Below are 23,778 nucleotides of genomic sequence, written 5' to 3'. Positions count from 1 at the left end.
TAGCTGTTACTAGGCCATTCTTGCTTTTGGCTGTGTATTCCTTAAGGGTGAGCTTAGTCTAAAGGGTGAAAACAAATGACTTGGCATTCAGGAAAAAGTGGGGTTTGAAACCGTCATGCGCCATGTCATTGAGCTAGGTTTGTACTGTTTCTTTTAGTTGACTGGTCAATTTTGCTTCAGTCTTTTGACTAAGCCTCCATTCAGCAAAAATGGTCACCCAGCCAGTATAAAGAAGTTCCTAGATAACATATAGCAGGAAGAGTGAGGGGTAGGAGAGTACGTCCTATCAAGGGTGAAGTCTCCTAAGTTGGAGAGAGACCCTTCCTCCCCTAGCCAACATGGCTGAATGGATGTCTTCTTTTGGCATATTTAGAAGTGCAGAGTTCCACATTTACACTGGCTGGTTGTGCAGTCTGTTGGAGGCATCAACGTTATGCCTTTTTTTGTTGTTGCACCTGAATAATAATTAGATACATACAGCTTTCAAACCTTCAATTTTTAGATTGCTAACCTAAGAAATTGTCCTGACTTGTCTACGGCAAGAACGTTGTTTGCAGTGCGATTGCATGACTTCCATAGTTTTTACCTTAAACATCAAAAACCTTTATAATAAACATTTTGATAAAATAACACTTTGTAAAAGACCTTCGAATAAGTTTCTAACCCCTGCCCTGTGTTATATATTTTTTTAAGCAACACAGTGGAGAGGAAATACAATGCCATATAATTTTGGCGGTGTAATTGCTGCAAAATCACAAGGATACCTGAAATGCCATGTGAATTACCTGGAATGAAAGTTGAGTTTGTTTATTTGTGTGATAACGTGACTTTGGCTTGAGTTTGCGCTATCTGAAACTAAACAAATGGAGACACATCTTACCAACACCTTACCTTTTGTGTGACTAGCATCCATTTTTCCTTGATGACTTTCCACCAGCAACATCTTCCAGGGCTGATCGCTAATCCCGGAAACTATCTAATGTGACATCAGCACCACCCTCTTTTTTCCCTTTGGTTCCAAGGAGAAAATTGATTATTGTCAGACCATATACTACAATATCTTGTGTGAAAACATGTCCCTAATACTCCACTTTAGTACATCCTCAGACCGTCAGTTTGTATCTACATCATTTCCTAAGTCTAGTACCACGAATCCCAGTATCAAAAATAAAAATGTTTACCAACAGAAGCATCTGTGAGACAGATAAGCAGGAGAACACCTAATGAAAAGTGGTCAACCTTTCAGTAGGAAAACAAACATTTATGCGAGTTCCGTGTTGCTCAGTGATTAGAGCAGGATTAGTAGCTCGTTCATTGTGCTGCAATCACAATGCCAAGAACAATAATTTCAATATTTAAAGAAACATGAGTATACCTAGCTCCCACTAGGGGGTGGTGGAATTTTTAATTCCACCAGCGGAATTGGAGGAATTTAGTAATGCGGAATTATTAATAAATTCCACTACTTGGTTCTGCCGGCAGAATTAATTCCCGCTAATATTAGGGAGTCTATACAATTAAGACGGCGGCGCTGTGCTGAATATATAATGTGTCCATTTTTACTTTCTAAAGCCCCTGTACAAGTGTCTGGTCCGGTGATGATGTACTTCCGGGGCAGTGGGCTGTGGCAATGGTTCACCGGCCGGCATCACGACTTGCACTCAGATGAACTTTGGTAGAGAGCGTGCCCGTTTCTTTGTTGCACCCACAATTGTTTCTGGTACCTTTAAAAGTAAATATACTCTCTACTCTGCAATGTTTCTGTTACTATTTCAGAACTGCTCCCTGCTTACGGTACACATTTTACAGGAACCTAACCTTGCAGAAGTGTTCTTCCTCTGTTAGATGCTCTTGCCTTTTGTGTTTCTATCAGACGTGCAGAGTATGTACACCATAACTATTTGTCTACCTCCGGTGAATTCCCTGGAAGCATATATGGTACAGTATTGTACCATGCAAACATTCACCCACTCATTCATGTGCACTAACACAACCATTCTCACTCATCCACTTACTGGCTGGTAGCCTCTCTCTTTCACTCCCACATACTCACTCACTCATTCACTTAGTCACCCATACTCACATAATCACTCCCTTGCTTACTCATTGATGTACTCACCAGTACTTAATCACCAATACTCACTCGCTCATCTAACCCATACTTATTCTCTCCAATGCTCACTTACTCGCTCTCTCGCTTAGAGCCTCTCTCTGCAGTGCAGTGTGCCATCAACAGCAACTGTCTTACAACGGAGGCATTTTTTAGTATGATGTTCGCAGATACCTAGCTGATAATGTCGTCATCTCCATTTGTACGGTTGTGCTTGCTGAGGTTAAAGGACGATGAAAGCCTAGGGGCTACTGCCAAGTAGTATACGATGGGGATAGGGGGTCCCAGGTTTGAGCTTTGATTGTTTTGTAGTGCTGTGCCTAGTGGATAAAATTTTTAAAATGCTCTATGGCTAGTTCATAATTCAGAAGACACATAACATATTACAAATATACATATAGGTTAACAGTTTCGTTCTCTTAGGGTTCTTTGTTTTGCTCTTTAGATACCTTTGTACTGAATAGTCCACATGAGATTTCGGCATAATTGTGAGCACACCTATAGTATTTCTTCTTATGCCTTCTACATGGTAGCTATTTTACATGAATCACATATGCAGTCTCAGAGTAGATGAACAGTTTGTCCACTCAAACACAGAAGTCTTGATGTGAAGCAGAGTTGAACCTCTTTCATGATGCACGCCACATTCTTTATGGACCTTCTCTCCTGCACTGCTGGGTTGTTAACATTGTGAGGTGTATTTGACTTGCGGCTACCAAGCTGGTCCACTCGAAGCAAGGCCAGACTATACTCTGGTGCGTGTGAGTAGCGTGTGAGTATTTGGTGGTAACCCCTTATTGTTTGTGCTTTGTTTGTGCATTTACAGTTTGGACACACCTGCCTCAGAATAAGTGTTTAAGAGTGTGTTTATTTATGTCACTTTGCTTGCGATAATTAACCCTTTGTATTAAACTGTGTTGAAAAGTTACTTTTTACACTTCAGATGTTCACACAGGTTCAAATTCTATGGGTCTCTTTTACCCTTCTGTGTCTGAAAAAGTGGAAACTATTGCGGTTGGTAAAAATTAACAGCCATTAAGAGGATAGCTGACTGAGTGCTCTACAAATGTGGCACTTATTGTTCCATAATGCTGACTTTGAAAGAGGTAGCCTTCAATCACATGCTCAGTCAAGGGAGCATCGCATGCTCTATGCTTTGAAGCTCACTGTACTTTATAAATAGAAGGGAAACAAGTTCAGTGAGGAGCTCTTCATTAAGCTGTGCTTTGCATTTCAACTTCTGATGCAGTAAAACCAGTAATTAGGGGTGGGCAGAGCTCTGCAGAATCTCACAGTTTTTATGTGACAGCAGAATTCTGCGGAGTAAAACTCTGTGAGTTCTGCCCACCCCTGATCATAACACATAGTTGTTAGTCCTAAAAGAAAATTGCATCATTAAAAGCAGTCTAGGGATTATATACAGGAGAAGGTTTGCACCTGGACCAAAAATCTTCAGACACACCTACTGGCACTAACCTTAGCATGCATAAAGACCTATGGCAAAGAAATATTAGTGTACTTTGCGTCAGCAGCACTGCATCCCTCAGATACGGTTATGACACAAACTTAGTATAAAGAGTGAAACAGTAATAATACTTTTAGACTAGATAGTTTTATATCTGTGCACTAGCCCAAAGACACAGATTACATACACTGAACACAGAGTGCACATGCCTGCAGCTTAGGAACAGAAGAACAAGTCTTAACACCCACATCTGTACATCGTAGGGAGAGAATAAAAGAGAGCAAAAACGTTCTCATCATGAGACATGGACATGAAGCAAAGTCTAATTTCAGATTTGACAATAAGGACAAACCAGGCAAAAACACAAGCATATACAGCACTGCAGTATAGAAATAAAACATTTCCCATCAGTGTACACAAGCACATGTTCTCTAGGAGGAGGAGTCCTATAATGTATAAATCCGATGTAAAGTATCTGCAAATGCAAATTAAAGCATGGATCCTAATGTTGTCATTTGTGTAGCATCTCCTACCATAAGTATGGTAACAAACATTTTTTTTTTAAATCTGAGCACTCTTGTTTGCACATTTCTGGGACCCTAATTGATCTTTTGTTTATAGTTGTTCCATGGTGTTTGGTTGTGTAGGGATAGTGATAGTGTTTTCTATGACATAGTTGCCAAACCTAAGAGGGGAAACATTAAAATCTTGACAATAACATGTTAGGGCAAAGGTACAACCATTACTAATCAAAGGCGAGAGCAAGATTATCTAGCCCACATTTCTTTGGTTGGGGTAATTTCATACTCCACATCAGATGATGATAAGATAAAGGATAAAGAGGTACAGGTGGGCAGTGAGCCCTTGTTGTCAATCAGACATAACATAAAACTGCATTAACTGAAAACAGATATAAAGTTAAAAACACTTGAAAATATATCAAAGAAGAATAACCAAAAACCTTGATTCACATGGCTAAGAACAGTGAAGTCCTGATTAGGCAATTAGGCAATACATGTTTTATGTCTGAGAAGTGCTACAAAAGATGGTAATCTCATTTTATCCCTGTATCAGTGAGATTTGCCTAATAGAGAATTTTGTTAAACAATTGCCCTATTTCTTTTTTTTTTTTAGGAAAGGACACACTTTGAAAACCTGGGCCCACACTTGACAAGCAAATCTGGAGAAGAGCGAAAACTCGGTCCAGGGGTGATTGACCTTACTAGGCCAGAAGACATAGACGGTAAATGGACAGATTATGTAATCAAGGTTCAATTAGATGTATGCTACACTTTTCTGTTTAAAGATGCTGAGTTGCAATGTGGACTTACTCAATTAAGCTTGATTCATTTGACATTTTTGTGGTTTATTTCGGGCAAAATCAAGAACTTCGGACCATAAATAAGAAACAGCTTAACCAGTTTGTCCAAAACTTCATGCTCGCCAGCCAGTATTTTGTGGATTACTTGAGATATTATGTTACTTATTTGTGGGTTTGAAATAAAACCTACATTTGCTTGAGCGTATTTTACAGAATGTCCTCAATGTTACTGTGTCCCGACAAAATGTGACTTGTCATGTCACTCAGGGTCAAATACTCTTCGGAAAATTTGATGGGATTATTATTGCCAACATGATTGCTTCATTTAAGTTAATTACAAAACTGAAGGTCAAACATGTCACCCTGAATTACACCAGGTTGAAGTCTAAGAGGACAGTTACAAGTGACTGTTGAAATAAGTGTATTTAATAATACTTGCTTAGTAGACGTGCATCAATTTTTCTGTGGCAATGCAAAGAGTGAACCAAAGCTGAGCATTGATGAAGGACGAGGTGTAGAGTCTTATGTGGACATGAGGTGACATGGGAGATGCTTAATGAAGATGCAGTTTGCACAGCTTGGTTCTGTTTTGGTTTCAGAGTACATCCACCTACAGACGTAACCTAAATAATGCATCTAGGTTTCTCTGGTGTAAGCCCCAACTCTAAAATTATGGTTTTTATTCACATACCTAGAGTATTCAGATTTCTCTTACATATGAACACGTTGATTGGAGCAGTATACACAGTTGCTTTCTTGTAAGAGTCTTATGCACAATGTTAATAAGTCACTCAGGCTATATCATTGCCGCTATTGATCTTATGACTCTTAATGCTGGGGTTTTGGTCCAGCAGTCACCTTTTGCATGTAAGATGGATTTTGACTCCTAGATTCACAATGACCTGTGAGAATTAGCCTTTCACATACGGTGAGTTTCACCAGATTGTGCATCCTACCCTTTCGATCCAATGCTGCAAGTTGCTGACATCAGTCTTGTGAAGAGAGCCAGTGAATGTTTCCTCTCAATGATAAGTGACTTAGGATGGCCCAGCGTTCCTTCCCTCAGATCTTAGAAGACCTTGATCTCTATTCCAATGGCCTCCACCTCTTATAGTTGATGAGCTTTCGTAAACTAACCAGACTAACATGACTTGGAATGCTGGAGACTCTAATGGTAATTTGAAATGACCCAGTCAATGTACTGTGTGCCTAAGTACTCTTGCTCTTCTAGACTTTACAAGGATTGTTTGGAGAGAATATCACAGGCCAAATGGCCAAGGTAACAAAAGAATAAAAAGAATACCCTTTTGCTTACTCTGCCTGACCGGATTACTGCAACAGATAACCCTAAAGAAATGTATTAATGGTTTCATAGTGAGTGGTATATGTATATTTTGATGAAGAATGTTGAATCATTTTGATATATACACTATTTAAATAACCAGGTTCACTATATACATATATGTATGTATCATTTGTTGCATTCTATTTTCATTGGTCTAATCACAAACACTCGTGCTTTATTATTGTTTATGAGGCAGGAGACATTTTCAACTCTCTGTGAATGACTGCCAATTCGTGGATGGAGTCATGCAAGGGACAGCAGACCTCCAGTCCAGCATTCATAATCATTAAACATTTTTAAAGCAGCACTGTCTGACGTCCCATGCATGTCTCCATCTCAAACATTAATAGTCAGTGAATGTGGACTTTTTTTTAGTATGCTTCACCTGATGCCCGTAACTAGCATTCAAAAAGTGGAAGGGTTACACCATGGACAGATTCAACTTTGCAAATGGCCACCACCTGCTTTGGCAATTCGGTATTTAACCAACAGTTTGCTACTATAATTGAATTCACAAACTAGTGATAGATACCACTGTAACTTACCTTACCATTACCCTTTTAAACTCTTCCTCCTTCCAATTCACAATCAATGGCTAAAGCCTTTTTGCAGTCGGAAAGCCTGTGCATTTGTGAATCGTAGACTTTGTGACCACAGAAGGGCTTAGTATATCAGGCTATCATGACGTCTATGCTCACTACTTATTTAGTCAGTAACAGAAAGATTCATTAAAAAAAATACTAATGATGCTTCCTTTGCCACTGCTAACAAATTGTTACCTTATTTTTGTTGTGATTTTGATTGCCATTAGTATAACATTTTCTTTTAATCACCACATAATACTCTCTTTTTAAATAATTAAACTTCCTTATAGATTCATTAGGTAAATTCAGTAAAGTTATTAATTCCTTTCACCAGAGAGTTTGCTTGACTTGTGACTTTTAGGGCAAAGTTCACTAGCTTACGGTTGCCTCTACCTTCCGATGCAAGTGCATCCCTCCTAAACTCATTTGTGTTGGTAATCTGAACACCCTTCCATAATTTTCTGGCATCTCCCTCGCCTTACCAGCCAAGTTATTTTTGTTTACCTTCTCTTGAACATTCTACCTTTCATTATATTGAGGGATATGTTTCTACTGCACACATTTGGAATGGAAATTCTTTCATGGTATTCTTACCCTCTCTTAAACATTCTACATTCCACTATATTGATGGTTCTGGCTCTACCTCTCATCATCAGTCTATCCTTAACCCACCATTTCCATTCTTGTAAATGTGTTGTTGTTTCGTTATTCCCTTGTTTCCCACTGAGATCCCATTTTCTCCCTTTTCTGCGTTCCGAATAGCTTTTTCTGGAAGATTATGCAATGGTGTAGCCTCACAGCTGCTTAAACAGACAGTTTATTGTTAATTTAATTCACAACATGAATAATAGGTTGTACTTGCATTAACTCTCCCAGACGGATTAATGTCATTTGTTGACAACTCTTTTTTCTCTATCCCTTTTAGTTATGTTGTTTACTGCATCTCACTGCTTACTGAGTCCACTCATTTCCATTCATTATTCATTATACAGTATTCTGAAGCCCATTGAGGAGGGTTTGTGTTCTATAAAACCATACTAATAAATAAATTAGAACATTTTCCTGCTTCATTTAGAAAACAAAAAGGAATAAGTCTTTTCAAGGAAAAGAAGGAGCTTCCTGATCAGAATTAAAAGCAAAACATACATGTCACATAAAAAGATGGACACTTAAATACTATGACAGTAAGATCAAGCAATGTTTATTTTTATGCTTATAGTTACCTCCACTTTAAAATATAGTTTGATCATCCAAGTACTTTATCTCTGTTAATCAGGAATGATTCTAAAATGCTGCTCATCATCTCATATGTGCACCAGTGGCAGTCTGAAAAACTAAGAAGGTATGAGCCTCATGTAAAACTGTAAACTTCGTACTTGTATAGCGCACTACTCACCCGTTAGGGTCTCAAGGCGCTGTACGCATACCGCTGTGGAACCCCTCCTGGCTTTTCCCTGTGAGGTGCCCAGTCCTGGGCAACCTCCAAGGTGAAGCCAGGCATCCCAGCGCTGTTGGGGCCGTTGTGGAGATTAAGCAAGCTATTGCCCAGAGTTACAGAAAAGTGTTTTGCAGTTAAAGGCCAAAATGTATAACACCACAACGTTTGAGACTTCAAACAGCTTTCGCAATGCATCAAATCCCTTTTAAGAGTCAGAGATGTGTTGTTCTTTATCATAAAAGGTGTTTTGTGACCCATATCCAAAACAAATAGGAAGAGGCATTAAAGGAAAGTTCCTTCTTATTGTGGAGTCACAAAATAATTTATCAGTGCTTAGCATTTACAATTGGAGTATCAAACAACTGACCAACTACTACACTTGGCATGGCGTGGTATCTGATTCACAAAAGGTAAGCTCACACTGTGGGCAGGTTCTTCAATGGAAAACATATTTACCACCTCTACATGTCCAGGGAAACACTTCATGCCCCCCAGTGTGTTCCCAAACAAGAAACAAACATTGTTTAAACAGTAGTAACTGTCCCCTTAATGGACATAGGTTGTTAAACAAAATGGGTTCCCATTTGGGAAGCCAATTGCTAGGTTGATATGCTGATATTCCTTGCAGGTCACCATTCATGCATTTACAGCCTATCATGGGGGGGTGGGGTAAATTAAGACCTGCCTATTTAATATCCGTTAGGCACATTACTTTGCAACCCTTTCTGCATGGACATTAATATGAAAAGGTATATAAGCTGTTCATAAAAAGACAGAAGGTCGCAGAAAGTATGTGCACGATTTGCACCCTCGCTTAGCCATCTGCAAACATGTACTTCAACCCCAAGTAATATAGTAATTGCTACTATATCAAAATAAAATATCATTCACCACCTGTAATATACATATTTTCTTTGTGGAAGGCTTAATGTTGAACTTTTAGACTGTTTGTCAAAAAACAGTTATTAGCTTGGGAGGAGGGCGCTCCTACCAATTCAATAATCCCACTAATCAAGTCAAAATACAGTTTCAAGAGAATCTCTGCTCAGCCCATAATAGCTAAAGCATAAGAAACAGGCAATCTCTGGAGAAATGTGTGCAGGACCTATAATTTTAAACTAAAGAACACAAGTCAATACAATTCCCAAACCAATGTAGAAACAGGGAAAAGCTACTGAGGAAGACACTAAAATAATCAATGTAGGTTTAGGGGAACCCGAGACATTACTATTTGTAGGGCAAAATGTACAAAAAAAATAAAGCACCAAACAAACAGCACTATTCATGGTTGACAAGGACGTAGGTACAATTTCAGACCAACCCTGATGGAGCGGAGGTCTAATACACCAAGCAGGAAATCCAGTCATAGTGTTTATTGTCAGAATTTGCCTTTTTGTATTGACATCAAACTCTTCCTGTGGGGCAAGATCCAAGATTGTGGTTAGTGAGAGTCCCTCAAAATTGGATACTTTGTCATCAAGCTCCTGCTGAAGCTGCTGGTTTTGGTGCAAAAGGCTCAGAACAGGACAAACCTGGATTTTGTAGCTAGCGAGGTTGCTTCACAGGTTGAATAGATTAGTCCTCTTGCCACAGACCAAAGTTTTACCTTTGGGCTTAGTAACTTTTTTTGGAAGTCAGAAATGTCTAGTGGGGCAAGGTAGAAGCCATACTCAGGAAGTGCTCTGCTAAGTGATATACCTTCACAGTGAGATCCTGCAGAGCCACTTTTCAGCATGACAAAAAGTTTAGGATAGAACAAACCTGATTTCCTTCCCTGTCTTAGGTGCAACCTTCCTGGACAAATGTCCGCAACTTGACCCTGCCCTTAAGAGGTGGATAAACTCCTAACTTTTTCAAAGTTCTAGGAAAGTTTCTCCTGGTCAGTCCTCCAGCTCCCAGATTCTAAAGTCAGGCTTCTAGATACCACATCTCTCTCCAGTCCTGACCCCAGCAGGGTCCAGTTCTCTGTGATTAGCTGGGCCTTCTTGGAATCAGGAGTCCCTCTGTCCCTGAAGCAGGAGGAAAATTGGAGGTCAACTACTTAACCCTTGATTATCCAGTTCCAGTCCCTGGACGTCATCAGTATTTAGGTGTTTGTGTGTGAGTCCTCTTTACGCACAAGTCAAGTATATTTTTCAAGCATGGCCTTCCTCTCCAAATGGAGTCTTCTCGAGTCCAGGAATGTTCCAAGGAGAAGGTGGTGCAGATGCCAGATGCCAGATTTATTCTGTGTACTAGCTCCTTTTGCAGCACTTCCTCTTTGCCTTACTGAAAGATTCCCCAGGAGCCCCCATTTCAAGATGGTGAAACCAAAATGCCGTCAGTCAACTCCTTAGCTATTCCCTTACACAGATATCTCCTCCCACCTGACAGGTTCACATCTGTTTTCCTTCTACTGTGACAGTAACCAAGCTGTCTGCAAGGGTTTTGTGAGTGCGTAGGAGAACCCCTCATTGGCCTCTCCAAGTCAAAAGAGGTAGTGCAAAAGATGGCTTTTGTTTTGTCAACTGCTAAAGTCCACTAACTGACACCTCATCTCTACTAAGTAGTAGGAGCTAATACCCATTGTACCTTCCTGGACTGAGAGGCAGCACATTGTCCTCTAAACCAGTGTAATTAAATCTCCTAGTTAAGGAAGTGTTTTCCAGCCCTCGATCTTCTATGATTAGTAGAACTGAATTTAAGCCAGTTCTGGCTCACCCAGCATTTTTATAAAGTTACTTTTCTGCTTAAGGTATTAAAGATTTGATTTCACTATTGAATCATGTTAAAAACCTAATCAGGAAATAATGCTGAAGTCTCTTTGTAGCATTTTCCTAAGTGGAAATAAGGAATTAAGGGCTAGATGTAGGAAATTCCTGAATTGCGAGTCAGAGAGACTCGCAATTTGCGAGTCACAATTCAGGATGCAGGATGGTGTCCCTGACACCATCTGCGAATCGCAAAGGGGTCGCAAAGTCCCACCTCATTAATATTAATGAGGTGGGTAGCAATTTGCGGCCCCCTTGTGACTCGCAGCACTCACAGGGATGGTGGCCTGCTGGAGACAGCAGACCACCATGTCAGTGACTGCTTTTAAATAAAGCAATTTTTTTTTTTGTAATGCAGGCCGATTTCCCTAAAGGAAAACGAGATGCATTACAAAATGAAAAAATGAAACGTTTTTGTTTAATTTTTTCAGAGCAGGCAGTGGTCCATAGGACCACTGCCTGCTCTGAAAAAATGTTTTCCATGCCATTCACAAAGGGGAAGGAGTCCCTTCGGGACCCCTTCCCTTTTGCGAATGGGTTACCACCAGTGTGACACTGGTGGTAACTGTGATTGCTTTGCGACCACGTTCGTGGTCACAAAGCAATGTAGCATCGTGCTGCGACTCGCAATTAGGAAGGGGAACACCAGGTTACCGACTCACAAAATGGGAAGTGGGCATCTCGATGTTGGTTTTGCATGTCGCAAACGTGCAAAATCTTTCCTACATCTGGCCCTAAGATTTTTATCTGACCTTGCTCAACCATACGTCAGCCCCCGACATCGTCACCGCCATACCAACTGAGACCGCATCAACAAGCCAGGTGTTGAGATCGCCATCATCCACAGAGACTCCATCAAATACAACCCTGCAATGCACTACATGTTCCTAGCACTGCAACACCTCAATTTCACTCTCCAAACTAGTGAGAAAGCCACCACTAGGGGAACCCTTGCATACTGTCCACAGGGACCTCGAACCACCTTCTGTAACCTCATCACGGATTTCATTGTACTCCTGTCCATCGTCTTGAGGGACCACATTTTCCTGAGTGGCCTCAACATCCACCTCAATGACATAACCGGGCCTAACTCTGCCATCCTTCTTTAAAGCCTGAACAACATTGGCCTCACTCGACTTGTAGACAACCCCACACACATTGCAGGACACATAATTGACCCCATCTTCACCTCCAGCACCTGTATTAAATACAAATACAGCCACAACACCATACTCACATGGACCAACCACTCAATCGTCCACATCATCATCACAACCCATATGCCCTCCCTCCTGATTCAACTCAATGCCACCCTCTGCAGCTGGAGCAAGAACTCAGAAACCAAATTGACCAACACCTTCACCCTCAACCTGCCCAAACATCAATTTGAACCAGGATGCCAGAAGCTTCAACACCTAGGTCCATGACTACGCTGACATTGTCACCCCTGTCAAGAACAAGAAACACAGAAGAGCCATCAAGTAAGCCAGCTGGTACACCAAAGACAAGTACCCCGAAAGATGGTGGTGCACCAACAAAGACCCAGCTGACAGAACCACCTACAAATCTGCACTCAACCTATACCATCAGCAACTATGTGAGGTAAAAGGAGCCCTGGCATCGCATATGGAAGCTAGCCCCAATGACAGTAAGGAACTCTTCTGCATGTTCAAGGAATTTACCACCTCTGCAATGGCGAGAAGCAACATCTTTCCCTCTCTGGACCTATGCGACAGCTTCGCAGATTTCTTCCACAACGGGATCATCAAAATCAACACAAACTTCACCCCCCAACTCAAGACTTTTACAACATGCATACCTGCATACACTTGATCATCCCAAGGTTGACCACCTGGCACCACCTCACCATTCCAGACACCTTCAATACCATGAAATACATGCACTCAGGGGCCCCATCGGACACATGCCCCCACCAAATCTTCAATGTAGAAGCATCGAGGATATTCCTTGAACTTTACACCCTACTCAACACTTCACTGGATTCTGCCACCTTCTCAGAAGACTGGAAGCACACAGAAATCAAACCCTCTGTAGATATCTTCAGCAGACCCCAACAAACTTAGCAACTGCAGACCCACCTCTCTGCTCCCAGCCACAGTCATCGAAAAAGCCATCAGCCAACAGCTCACCATCTACCTGGAACAGAATTACCTCCTGGACAACTTCCAATATGGATTCCACAGCAACCACAACACTGAGATAGCACTGGTTGTGGCCGCAGGTGACATCCAGGCCCTCCTTGACAAAGGAGAGACAGCCACAGCCACCTTTACCCTCTAGATCTCTTAGCAGCTTTTGACACCATCCCCACCACACGCTCATTGCCAGGCTTCACGACGTAGGCATCCAGGGAGCCGCCCTGAGACGGATCGCCTCCTTCCTCACCGACAGAACACCTTCCACCCATCACCTTCAAACCCAAACCAGTCATCTGTGGAGTCCCTCAAGGTTCATCTCTCAGCCCCATCTTCTTCAATATCTACATGTCCCCCCACAAATGTTACAGATATCCCGTCCACTGTATTATGATTTCCATAGGAAACAATTGAATCGTAATACGGCAGAAGGGATATCTGTGACATTTGTGACAGAGTAACCCTGTCCGCCAAACTCTAAATCAGGCCCCTAGTCAGATCCCACAGACTCATGATTATATCCTACGTTGACAACACGCAACTCATCCTCTCCAGCTCCAAAAACTCCACTGCCGCTAGAACCAATTTTCACCAATGCATGACCAGCATCGCCAATTGGAGGAGGAATAACTGCCTCAAGTTCAACACAGACAAGACGGAAGTGTTGATCTTTGGCAGAGATGACCATCCCTAGGATGCCTCCTGGTGGCCGACAGAACTGGGGCCCACTCCAACCCCCAGCTGAGTACGCCAGGAATCTTGGTATCATCCTGGACTGCAAACTTGCCATAAGGTCACAAGTCAACACAGTGTTTCCTACTGCTTCTTCATTTGCACATTTGACATAACATTCTCAAGTAACTTCACCAATACACAAAACGCACCATCACCCAAGACCTCGTCACCAGTCAACTAGACTACGGAAACAGCCTCTACATGGGAATTGAGGGCCATCCAAAATACCACAACAAGATCCCTCCTGGATCTCCCTTGTTGCACCCACATCGCCCCCACCACCTCAAACAATTCAAGGCCCTGCATCACTCAGGACCCACCTACATCAACCACTGCCTGAGATTTCACAAACCCTCCAGACACCTCTGCTCTGCTTCAGGCCCCACCTCCATCAACCACTGCCTGAGATTCCACAAACCCTTTAGACACCTCCACTCTGCCTCCCTTGCACTGGCCCAGACCCCCTGCATAAAACACAGCAGAGCAGGAGGATGCTCCTTTTCTACCTCACAGCCAAGGTCTGGATTGGCCTCCCCCTGCACCTCAGGACATTCCCAACTACAGGAGTTCCGTAGGATGCTGAAAACCTGGCTGTTCAACTGAGACCCCGGACCCTGCCAGCACCTGGATATCCTAATGGGTGATAAGTCACGCTCTACAAGTCAAATGATTGATCTAAACTTTGCTTGAAGAAAGCCAACAAGGCCTTCTACTATCTATCTTGAACTAGCATTTGGCTTTCACTTTCTTTCACTCGGAAGGTACACTAACCTCAATATATACCATGCCTGGTTTTGTACATTAGTACCCTGCTCTTTGGTCATATCAGGCCCACTTTGAGGGTGACTTATGAGTATATTAAATATAAGCTTTTACTACATGGCAATGCATTTAACCTGCTGTGCCACTGCAGTTCATTTGAGCAGCAGTCTAGTCAATTCACAATGGTGCTACAGGCAGACAGAAGTGTTTCTCACATATGTGGTGATGTATATGCTCATGCATAACATTTAACTTTCCATGCCATATGCGCACTTTCAAATGGACTTATGGAGAACTTAAATAGGGCAATTAGGAATTTCCGATGTGCAGCATAAGTTGTAGATGGGAAGCACAGATAAATTACTATAGTTTACCAGGAGTGAAGTGCTAAAGCCAGCAAAAATAAGATGCAAAAAAATCGGAAAAATCGGGGGTGGCCTTGCAAAAAAATTATGTTTGCTACACAGAGGTATAAACTGTTACACCGAGGTAACAAAAGCACTACTTTTTATGTGCTTGTGAGTTGGAACTGTTACAAAGAGTTCACAAACGCATTCCATTTTATGTGCTTGTGATTTGGAACTGTGGGCAAACACTGAGATTGAGAACACTTTGGACATCTTGTTTTATGTTCCATTTGCTAAGGTGTAAACTACAGGCAGTTCATGCATGACAAAGCTTCCCCTCTGTTTGTTACAGGGCTCTATAAATATTTAAGAATGTGTGTCTCCAGAGGCAATATTTATGCCACAACTATTTAATAGAAATGACAAAAGACAAAATAGTTACAAATGGCTAATTGTGTTGATATAGACGGAGCAAATGATGTAAAACCTACTGTTTCCGTGCCAGGTTACTAGAGTTCTAACATATAACATTGTCCGAAAAGCATTCTTTGAACTTATTAGTAGCACAAAGGGCCCATCGCTTCTATAATTTATCATTAAATTAATGCAGTATTTTAACGATATTATAACTTAGATTAGTTCATCTGTAAATCCCAAACATTCTGCAAAACAGTGGTATAATGAAACTTGAGGGGGAGCCCCTGCAAAGTGCATAGAGGAGAGCCCCTCCTCCCCGGCCCACCACCTACCAGTTTTGCTGACGGGGCCCCTTGGAGCTCGGGGATCCACAGCACTGCAGGGGCTGCTGGGGCTTTTGTTACATCACTGCTGCAAGTAGATGTTCATTTGGTGGCATTGAGTTATCAAATGATCAGGTGTAAATTTGCAGATCTTAATTATGAGAGTTCTATAGCACATTCCATTTCAAAATATATAACCAATACTAAAGACATGACATAATATTCAACTTGATTATTGCCACCACCAATATGATTTTCCACGAATTAAAAAACAAATAGTGTTCATGTAACTAGGGAGAGGAGCACTAGGATTGATAAATGCTTAACGGAGCAAAATACGTTTGATATTTCCCATTTTCCATGTTATGGGTAGCTGTAAAATCTGTTTTAGGATAGGAAAATTAATTCATCCTATAGTTCTTCGCCTGGCCTTCTGCAATGATCTATGGCTGTGACTTAACATTCTCAATCCGTGGATTTGATGCTGAATATGAATCAAACTGGCAAACACAATGCATGTAATAGTTCCCATGTGTAACAGTACATGGATATGACTCGAAAGGCAGAAGGGCTATTTAGGTTTCACATTTCTTATTTATCATGTCTCAGTAAACATGTTGTGGTTTGTGTCCTAAGCTTCCCAAAATTACCCCCTTTCAACAGAAATCTGAACGTAAAGTGAAGGGTAGCCTGTAGGAATTATAAACCAATGTTAACTGATTCTTTAAGTGAAATTCCTCCCCTGTTAAAATTGTGATTTTCTCTCTTTGATCAGATTTTGATTTTCATGCAGAAATGTGGAGTTTTCAAAGCTTGAGGAGCAAAACATTGTTTGAAGCTTTATGTGTGACCATCATATTTTGTCTTTCTGCTATTGTTTACTAATACACTTTTATGAAATCATGCAGGATTTCAGAACAGTATGTGCTTACTGTATCACACCTGTACACAGACTAGGTAAATCATTATGTCTGAAATGACTTACAGGGCATTCAGCAAAAATCCAATAAGCAGAGTTGTATCCAGAGCTGCCCCCTTTTGTTGTGATGCTAAAATAGACTGCAATAAAATGGCAAAATCATTTGCTATAACTTTTTGAAGTATATTCTTTAACAGATTCGAGCAATAATGTGTTCTTTCTTAAATTTCTAACAAATCTGCAAAATACTCTGAACTATATAAATGTACACTTACTAACTGTGAAAGGTCCTACATCTGATCAGAATACACATTGAACAGAATTGCTTAAATACTTTATCAATTTCTCATAATCCCTCACACTTTTCACACTGATCTCTAGAGTGTGTGCTTGATTTAAAAGTGTGAAGTGGAGCTAAAATAGATGTGCACATTGCGTATCATCTTTGCCAGATTAAAGGTGGTAGTTCCTCTTGCCTCGCAAATTGTTACATTCCCGACATTATGATGTCATGATGAAAGGCTTAGTGCTGAACATAGAGGCCTACAAGATCAGCTCCCTATGTGGCCCCTAACCTGGAGAAAGGGGTTAATCAAGAAAGTCCCTGGCCCCTCCTCCATTCTTAAAACCATGCAACACTACCACCATGTGGTCTGATTCCGCTATCCAGATCCTTAAGTGATCCCATTGCACAGAGTTCCAGCTTGGCAGCTGAGAGACATAAAAGCATTAGTAGCACAATCTTCTAAAACAGGATGCCATGTGGATAATACCCCAGGGGATCCAGTTTTTCAGGTCTCTCAGAAAATTGGAAATTTGTAGACTAGAATTTTTGATAAAAATCCTGGTGGGTAAAGGTTGTTTGTGAAAGTGGTAGTAGCTCAAATATTTACTTGAAATGGTGACGTTTTACCTGTCTGAGAAATGCTACTCAATGCTACTATAAATTACCACCAAGTATATAGATTAAAACATGCTATTATATGTACAGCATACTAGTAAAGTCCTTATTACAGTAAGACTAAGACCTCCCTAGATAAACTGTACATCTATCATTAATTAAATGTGGACATAATAACCCTAGGTATGATTGTTCAGAATTTTCTGCACATCCCCATGTAAATCAAAACGAAATATTCCATACTGGGGCTGATGATGAATGTCTCATATGAAACATGACCACAAGTAGTTTCCAATAACGAGCTTCAGCAAATGTGGTTGGTAGGTAATCAGAATCGCTGGCAATTAAACTGAGTGAAATCTTTCCAATAGTAAATTCTAAGATAGTCCAAGAAATATTATTTTCCACTGCACTGAGGATTCAAGAAAAATACAGAATGATTAATTTTTGATTCATGGGGTGGATAATTGTCTAACCTTCGATGTGCTGCAGATAGTCAAATCAAGGGGATCACAAGATGACTAGATTTAAACTATTACTGAGTTATGCAAAACAAACGGTAAACAGAAGCCTTATCGACTGGCAAAGATTTGAGATGAATAGAGCGCTGAAGAGAAGCAACAGAAAATAAACGGGGAAAAAAACTTGAGACTTAAAGATGAGCAATATCAACTAAAAAATACAATAATGCTTTTCGGTGTGCTGTGTACTAAGAAAGAAAGGGTGAAAATGTAAAGAACATAAAGACGATACAAGGCCCAAGGCAAAATACGGTAAAACGATGTCATCACTGTGTACTGCTGAAATCATTTTCCGAATGCTGATGCAAATTTTGTGATTTTACCCACCATCTCCAACCCTGGGTCATATCCCTCAAATTAGTCTTTATCTGGTAGTGCTGTGGTACCTGAAGGAATAGAGATTCAGCTCACGAGTAGTGTATGGAATGATTTAATAAATCTCACAGCATGGGCTGGCGCCCTATGTAGAACAACATTTTATTCCTGTCTTGCCTACATATATAGCTAGTGGGCCACTTCAGAATAGGTTGACCACTTGCACAACGCCTAGCCCCCAGGAGTCCCACCTATTTGCTCCGTGTTATTGGACGGACAAAGAGGGTAAAACAAAAAAGTAAACAGGAGCTTTAAAGATCTGTTTTATTTTTGTTCCTCGTGCTGCCTTTGATTACCGATGTCACCAAGGCCAATATTAGCGAATGCATAGCTTTAACTGGCGTCTGCGAAGCTACATAACTGCGACCTGAATGGGTGGGAGCTACCATCTTGTTCTGAATTGACCTTGCTATACCCTACAAATACAGCCCGGCTGCAGGCTTGACTTTCTACTATTTCAACTGTGTGCATTAATCAACTCACACCTGTGTCTGTTGGGACCTTTCAGTTATACTGTGAAGTGTTGCTACTCAGTTATATATTTATAGGGCTAAATTGTGACTACCTGAATCTCAATTTATGCTCAATGGTCAAAATTGTAAACACCCAAAACATAATCATGAACGCAACTCACTGAGTAATTGGAGGAGATACACAGGTCCAAAACGTCATCATGTTTGGTGTTTTCACGTTGAATTTTGCATGGCTGAAACTTCTTTTTAAATACATTTGCTTAAACATGATTATTAGGTTGTATAGAGGGCATGATATTTCCTTAAGTATACTCCTCTCTCTACAATCAATAATTATTTCTTTCTTTCATATATTTAAATATGTATACAGATTATACAACACTTAACAAAGCCCAAATAAACATAAGAGTAAATATTTAAGAGGAAACATCTACCTATTTGCTGTGCTGGTATAAAAAGTAAATTAGACTTTTTCGATGTGAATATAAAGCAGACCGAGTTTGCTCGAATAGTAAACTGCTGGCCGCTCCATAAGCAAGAGCAAAAGCTTTGGAAAATGCAAGCTGATATATATATATATGTATATATATATATATATATATATATATATATATATATATGGTTGGTATTTCCTTCACTCGTCAAAGCCACGAGCCACATGCATAGTCTGACCGCAAAGTCATTAGGTATTTTAAAGCACAGATGAAAAAGATTAACAAATGCCACAAAAGGTTTTAGTAAGGACCTTTTGTTCATTCACATGTGGCAATTTATAACTCCTCCACCACTCGGTCTGTGTGTTTATTTAAGCTGCCTCCGTCAGGCCAGGCCTAAAAGAACAAAAGGCAGCTTCAGTGATCCTGAAGCGGAAATGGGTAACCTGAATGTGGCAAGTAACACGGGTAGCAGAACAGAAAGGGGTGGGATTAATGACTCATTCATGTCCAATTGACTCCATATGGATGCTACTATAATAAGAGACCTTTGCAGTGTAGCAGCAGATTCGAATTGAATTAAAGGTTTATATTTCCTCTGAGCTGGCTTGAGGGAATTCCCTCTAGCTTCTTCTGCTTGTGGTTTAAGTGAAACTGGAAAATTGAAGCTTCGTCATTGTAGAGACAACTACAGATACGTGGACACTGGGGAAAGGACATTAAGGGCACTTCTACTGTTTTACCGCAGGTTATCACTCTGCTATGCACTAAATCCCTGTTGTATGTTCTGTAATTATTATATATATATATATATATATATATATATATATATATATATATATATATATTTAGAATGACAGTTCAGGTGGGTGTACATAGCATGGCTTCCAACCTTATGTACTACTGGGATCTCGGAAGTATGAACTCACAGTGGGTTTACATATGGGGTTTACAGTTGGTTTACATATGGTTCTATGCAGGAGAGAAATCAGTATGTTCCAGAGCCACGGCCTGGATCACATCCTGTACTGCAAATAACAGAACATATCTCTCTTTGTCCAGTATAGAGTTTTGTGCAGTGACGATTGTGTGGCTTTTGGACAGTTTTCTTTGGCAGCAGTGGTCCATGAAAGAACTGTACAATATATTGACACCAGTGCCTTAATCTTGGTGTTTCTTGATTGTTTTGTGGTTTTACAATCATCTTATGGCAATCACCTTCCCATGCTGTTGATGTTCACCTATTTGCCTAAAATATGAGCTTTGGTATATGCTATCAATTGCCAATCTCGGGCTTGAGAGTGCCGACATTACTCTTCAGTCAATCAGAATCACTTAAAATGTGGGCTTTTGCCTGGCTTGTTCGGGAGAGATTGTGGTTTCTCAGTAATATCTTGAAACAATATTGCTTGCAGTCTGGTAACAGTGGCGTTCAGCATTTTCAAATATTTACTGCAGCATTGTTTGAATTTGTCTCAATGTAATAGGACTCAAACCTCGATTATTGACAGTTCGCTCTTTTGCAAACGAGACCTTCTTCTCTCTTTCCCTGGCATTTTTCCCTTTGTGACTAGCTCATTCTATCATGTTGTCTTCCTGTGCTTCGAAAACCTTCAACAAGACTGGCCAATGAGCTTGTTTAATGCTCCAGCAGGTGGAACTGGACAGTACCATATGAATGTCCTATAACAGTGATTTTGATCACCTAATATGTGATATACATACCAGTATGAGTCTGTCATATCATTTTTCCTCTTCTCCGCCATATCAAAAATACAGTTGTAACTCCAAATTATTTGTTTGAAAACAAAAACAAATAATGTCAGTATAAATGTTTTGCAGTAGTTGTTTATTGTAGAAGCAAAGCACAGTGCAATGGTTAATTTGAGAATTTATCAGATATTGCATTCAAAGCTCCACCTTACAGAAATTAGAATCAATACCTCTGTATGAAAGAAAACAAACCAAAATCTATAGATAAATCCATTACTTCTTAAGCATGCATCAATCCTGACATTTTGAAGTCAGAAATCCTCATTGCTGCACCCTTCTATTCCCCCTCAGTAACCGCATCCATTTAGTGAAGGTATCAGTACTGGACTGGTCTGTTGGGCTCTGTAGCACTTCTACAGTACGCAGCTTGAAAGGACGAGTGCCAGTGTGTAGGTTGGTTTCTTCTTTGATTCCAAAGGCCGTAACAGAATGAAAAAGCAACCTACACGCAGGCACTAACAAGCACATACATTTGACAGTGATAGAGTGGCAGAGTGCCCCACAAACCAGTCGAAAACTTTAATATATATATAAATGTATCAAAAAAATCGTCCCATAATTATCACTTTTGTCAAAAGGATCAGCTTTGCCATTGGTATCAACAATTGTCCCATCAGTTACTGCCCCTACATTGACAGAGCATTTGAAACCCTTTGTCTTGATCAGGTACCTGCCCCCTTCAAATCCAGCCATAACCTTGATGCTTTTTGTTTGACTCTCTTCGCAGAGGCACATCATTCCTTCCTATGATCCTTGGAGGACCCTATGGTAATTTAATTAACTTTGGTAAAAATGTTATCATGAGAGACAGAAGGAGAATAAACTACTGAAATACTGTTTTTGCAAGTCTGAAATACATTTTACAAATAGAAGAAAAACGAAGTGATGTCTCAGTAACAGAGTCCTGTGAGGGAGCTGTGGTGTTTCTATGCCATTTTATTTTGTATCATACAGGCAGAAAACGAGAGTCTCCTGAAAATCCTATATTTGAGTGCCGGAAAAAGGAAAACCTCTTTACTCAAAGGTCAGGTCTGAACTCACATTGGCAGTCTGAAAAATCAAACTACATTTAATATTTTTCAACTCCACTGTTACAAACGGTTGAATGTCATAATATTGCATACAGAAATTTCATGTGACATAAATATTGTCTCCTAAAAATATTTGCAAAAATGTTATCCCATTGGCCGAAGATTTTGTATATTTATTTCAGTGTGCTGATATTTTTGCAGATGATATTTGATTTAACAGTATTATTTAAATAGTTAAACACGTAGTATTGTTTTCTATATTGTACTGAGTGCACAAAAAGAAATAAGCATTACACACTTACAGCCACTCCTACCATAATAGAACTTGATACAGGAGTGAACCGCTGGCTAGTTCTTTATAAAGGGGTTGCATCTGCAAATGTAGATGTCCCAACAGAACTTAAACACTGAAAAAATTAGGAATAAATAATTTATAATTAAAAAAACAAGATATAGAGTTTTATTACGAAATTCTAATCTGAGAGATTTTTCAACTCCAGAATCGAATGCTACTGCTAATATGCTTTTCCTGTGGAAATGTTAATCCCAGCAAATTCTGTTTTAGACAATTCGGGATTATGTCATATTCCTTAATCTAGTTGTAGAATTCACTGGATACTAGAACAAATCATAATTTTACACGTTCAAGTTCCGTGTAACAGAGGTGCACCTCATTCCACATTGGAAAAGGGGGACAAATATAGGTATGATGAATGGTTCTTCCACGTAGACATTTTTCATTATGTTCCAAAACATTGTAAAGATAGGCAAGCAATGATGTGAATCACAAGTTCTTAAGAAAATTATTAACTTTAACCTATACACACCAGGGGAACTGTGTGCCAGAGAGGGACTAGTATTTCAAAGTGCTTTTTACACTATAACAAAAACAAGAACACACTTTTTTTAAGGTGAAGAGTTATCTCTGAAAAATGGTTCTCTCCTGAGGACGGAAGAGTGGGGGAGAAGCTCAATAAAACGTATTTATTTAGCTTTTATACATAATATAAACAATGCATGCAACAACCACTAAACAATGAAGGGTGGGGTAAAGTTAGTAACAAACTAAAAACATTAAAATTAGAAGAGGGGAAGGTAGGAAAACTGATAACTATTTGGTGACTGTGGACTAATATTGGTCAATGGAATGTAACCACGAGTGTAAGGTGACCCTTATTGCCCATTTTTCAACAGAATCCGAATGTGTAATTTCATTGTACAAATCATTTGGGGGGCAGCTATTTGGAACTATATGGACTCATGGAAGCATGCTTTGCATGGCTTCTTACTTCTGCATGTTCCATCTTTCCGGCTCATTACCTGTGCCATGATCTACGAGCCAGGTTTTCAGCAATTGTCACAGTAGCCAGCGACTGTATATGCAGATTATTTCCGTAAGTGTAGACTAATTTAAAAATTTATGGATTCCTTGACAAATCGTGTTATTTCATTTTCTGCAATGTGAAACAGCAACCTCTTCTACTTTTAATCTTACCTTGCTTTACATAGAAACAATTAAATGCTATAGGAAAAGAACGTGTAGCTTTGGAATTGTCATATGGATATTTCTTTTTATATTACAAACTTAATCTGGTGCG

General features: G+C 40.1%; 1 protein-coding gene across 15 annotated transcripts in view; it reads left to right on the top strand.

The window, feature by feature from the left end:
• Positions 1-23,778, top strand: part of SOX6 (SRY-box transcription factor 6) — a 777,007-nt gene that overhangs the window by 706,644 nt on the left and 46,585 nt on the right. For all 15 annotated transcript variants that reach the window (XM_069223720.1, XM_069223708.1, XM_069223713.1 and 12 more), the window contains one exon: positions 4,710-4,818. In XM_069223720.1, coding sequence (XP_069079821.1) covers positions 4,710-4,818 — 109 coding nt within the window. The remainder of the gene's footprint in view (positions 1-4,709; positions 4,819-23,778) is intronic.

Source organism: Pleurodeles waltl, chromosome 3_1, assembly GCF_031143425.1.
Source record: "Pleurodeles waltl isolate 20211129_DDA chromosome 3_1, aPleWal1.hap1.20221129, whole genome shotgun sequence".
Taxonomy (NCBI): domain Eukaryota; kingdom Metazoa; phylum Chordata; class Amphibia; order Caudata; family Salamandridae; genus Pleurodeles; species Pleurodeles waltl.
This window is presented reverse-complemented; position numbering and strand designations above follow the sequence as displayed.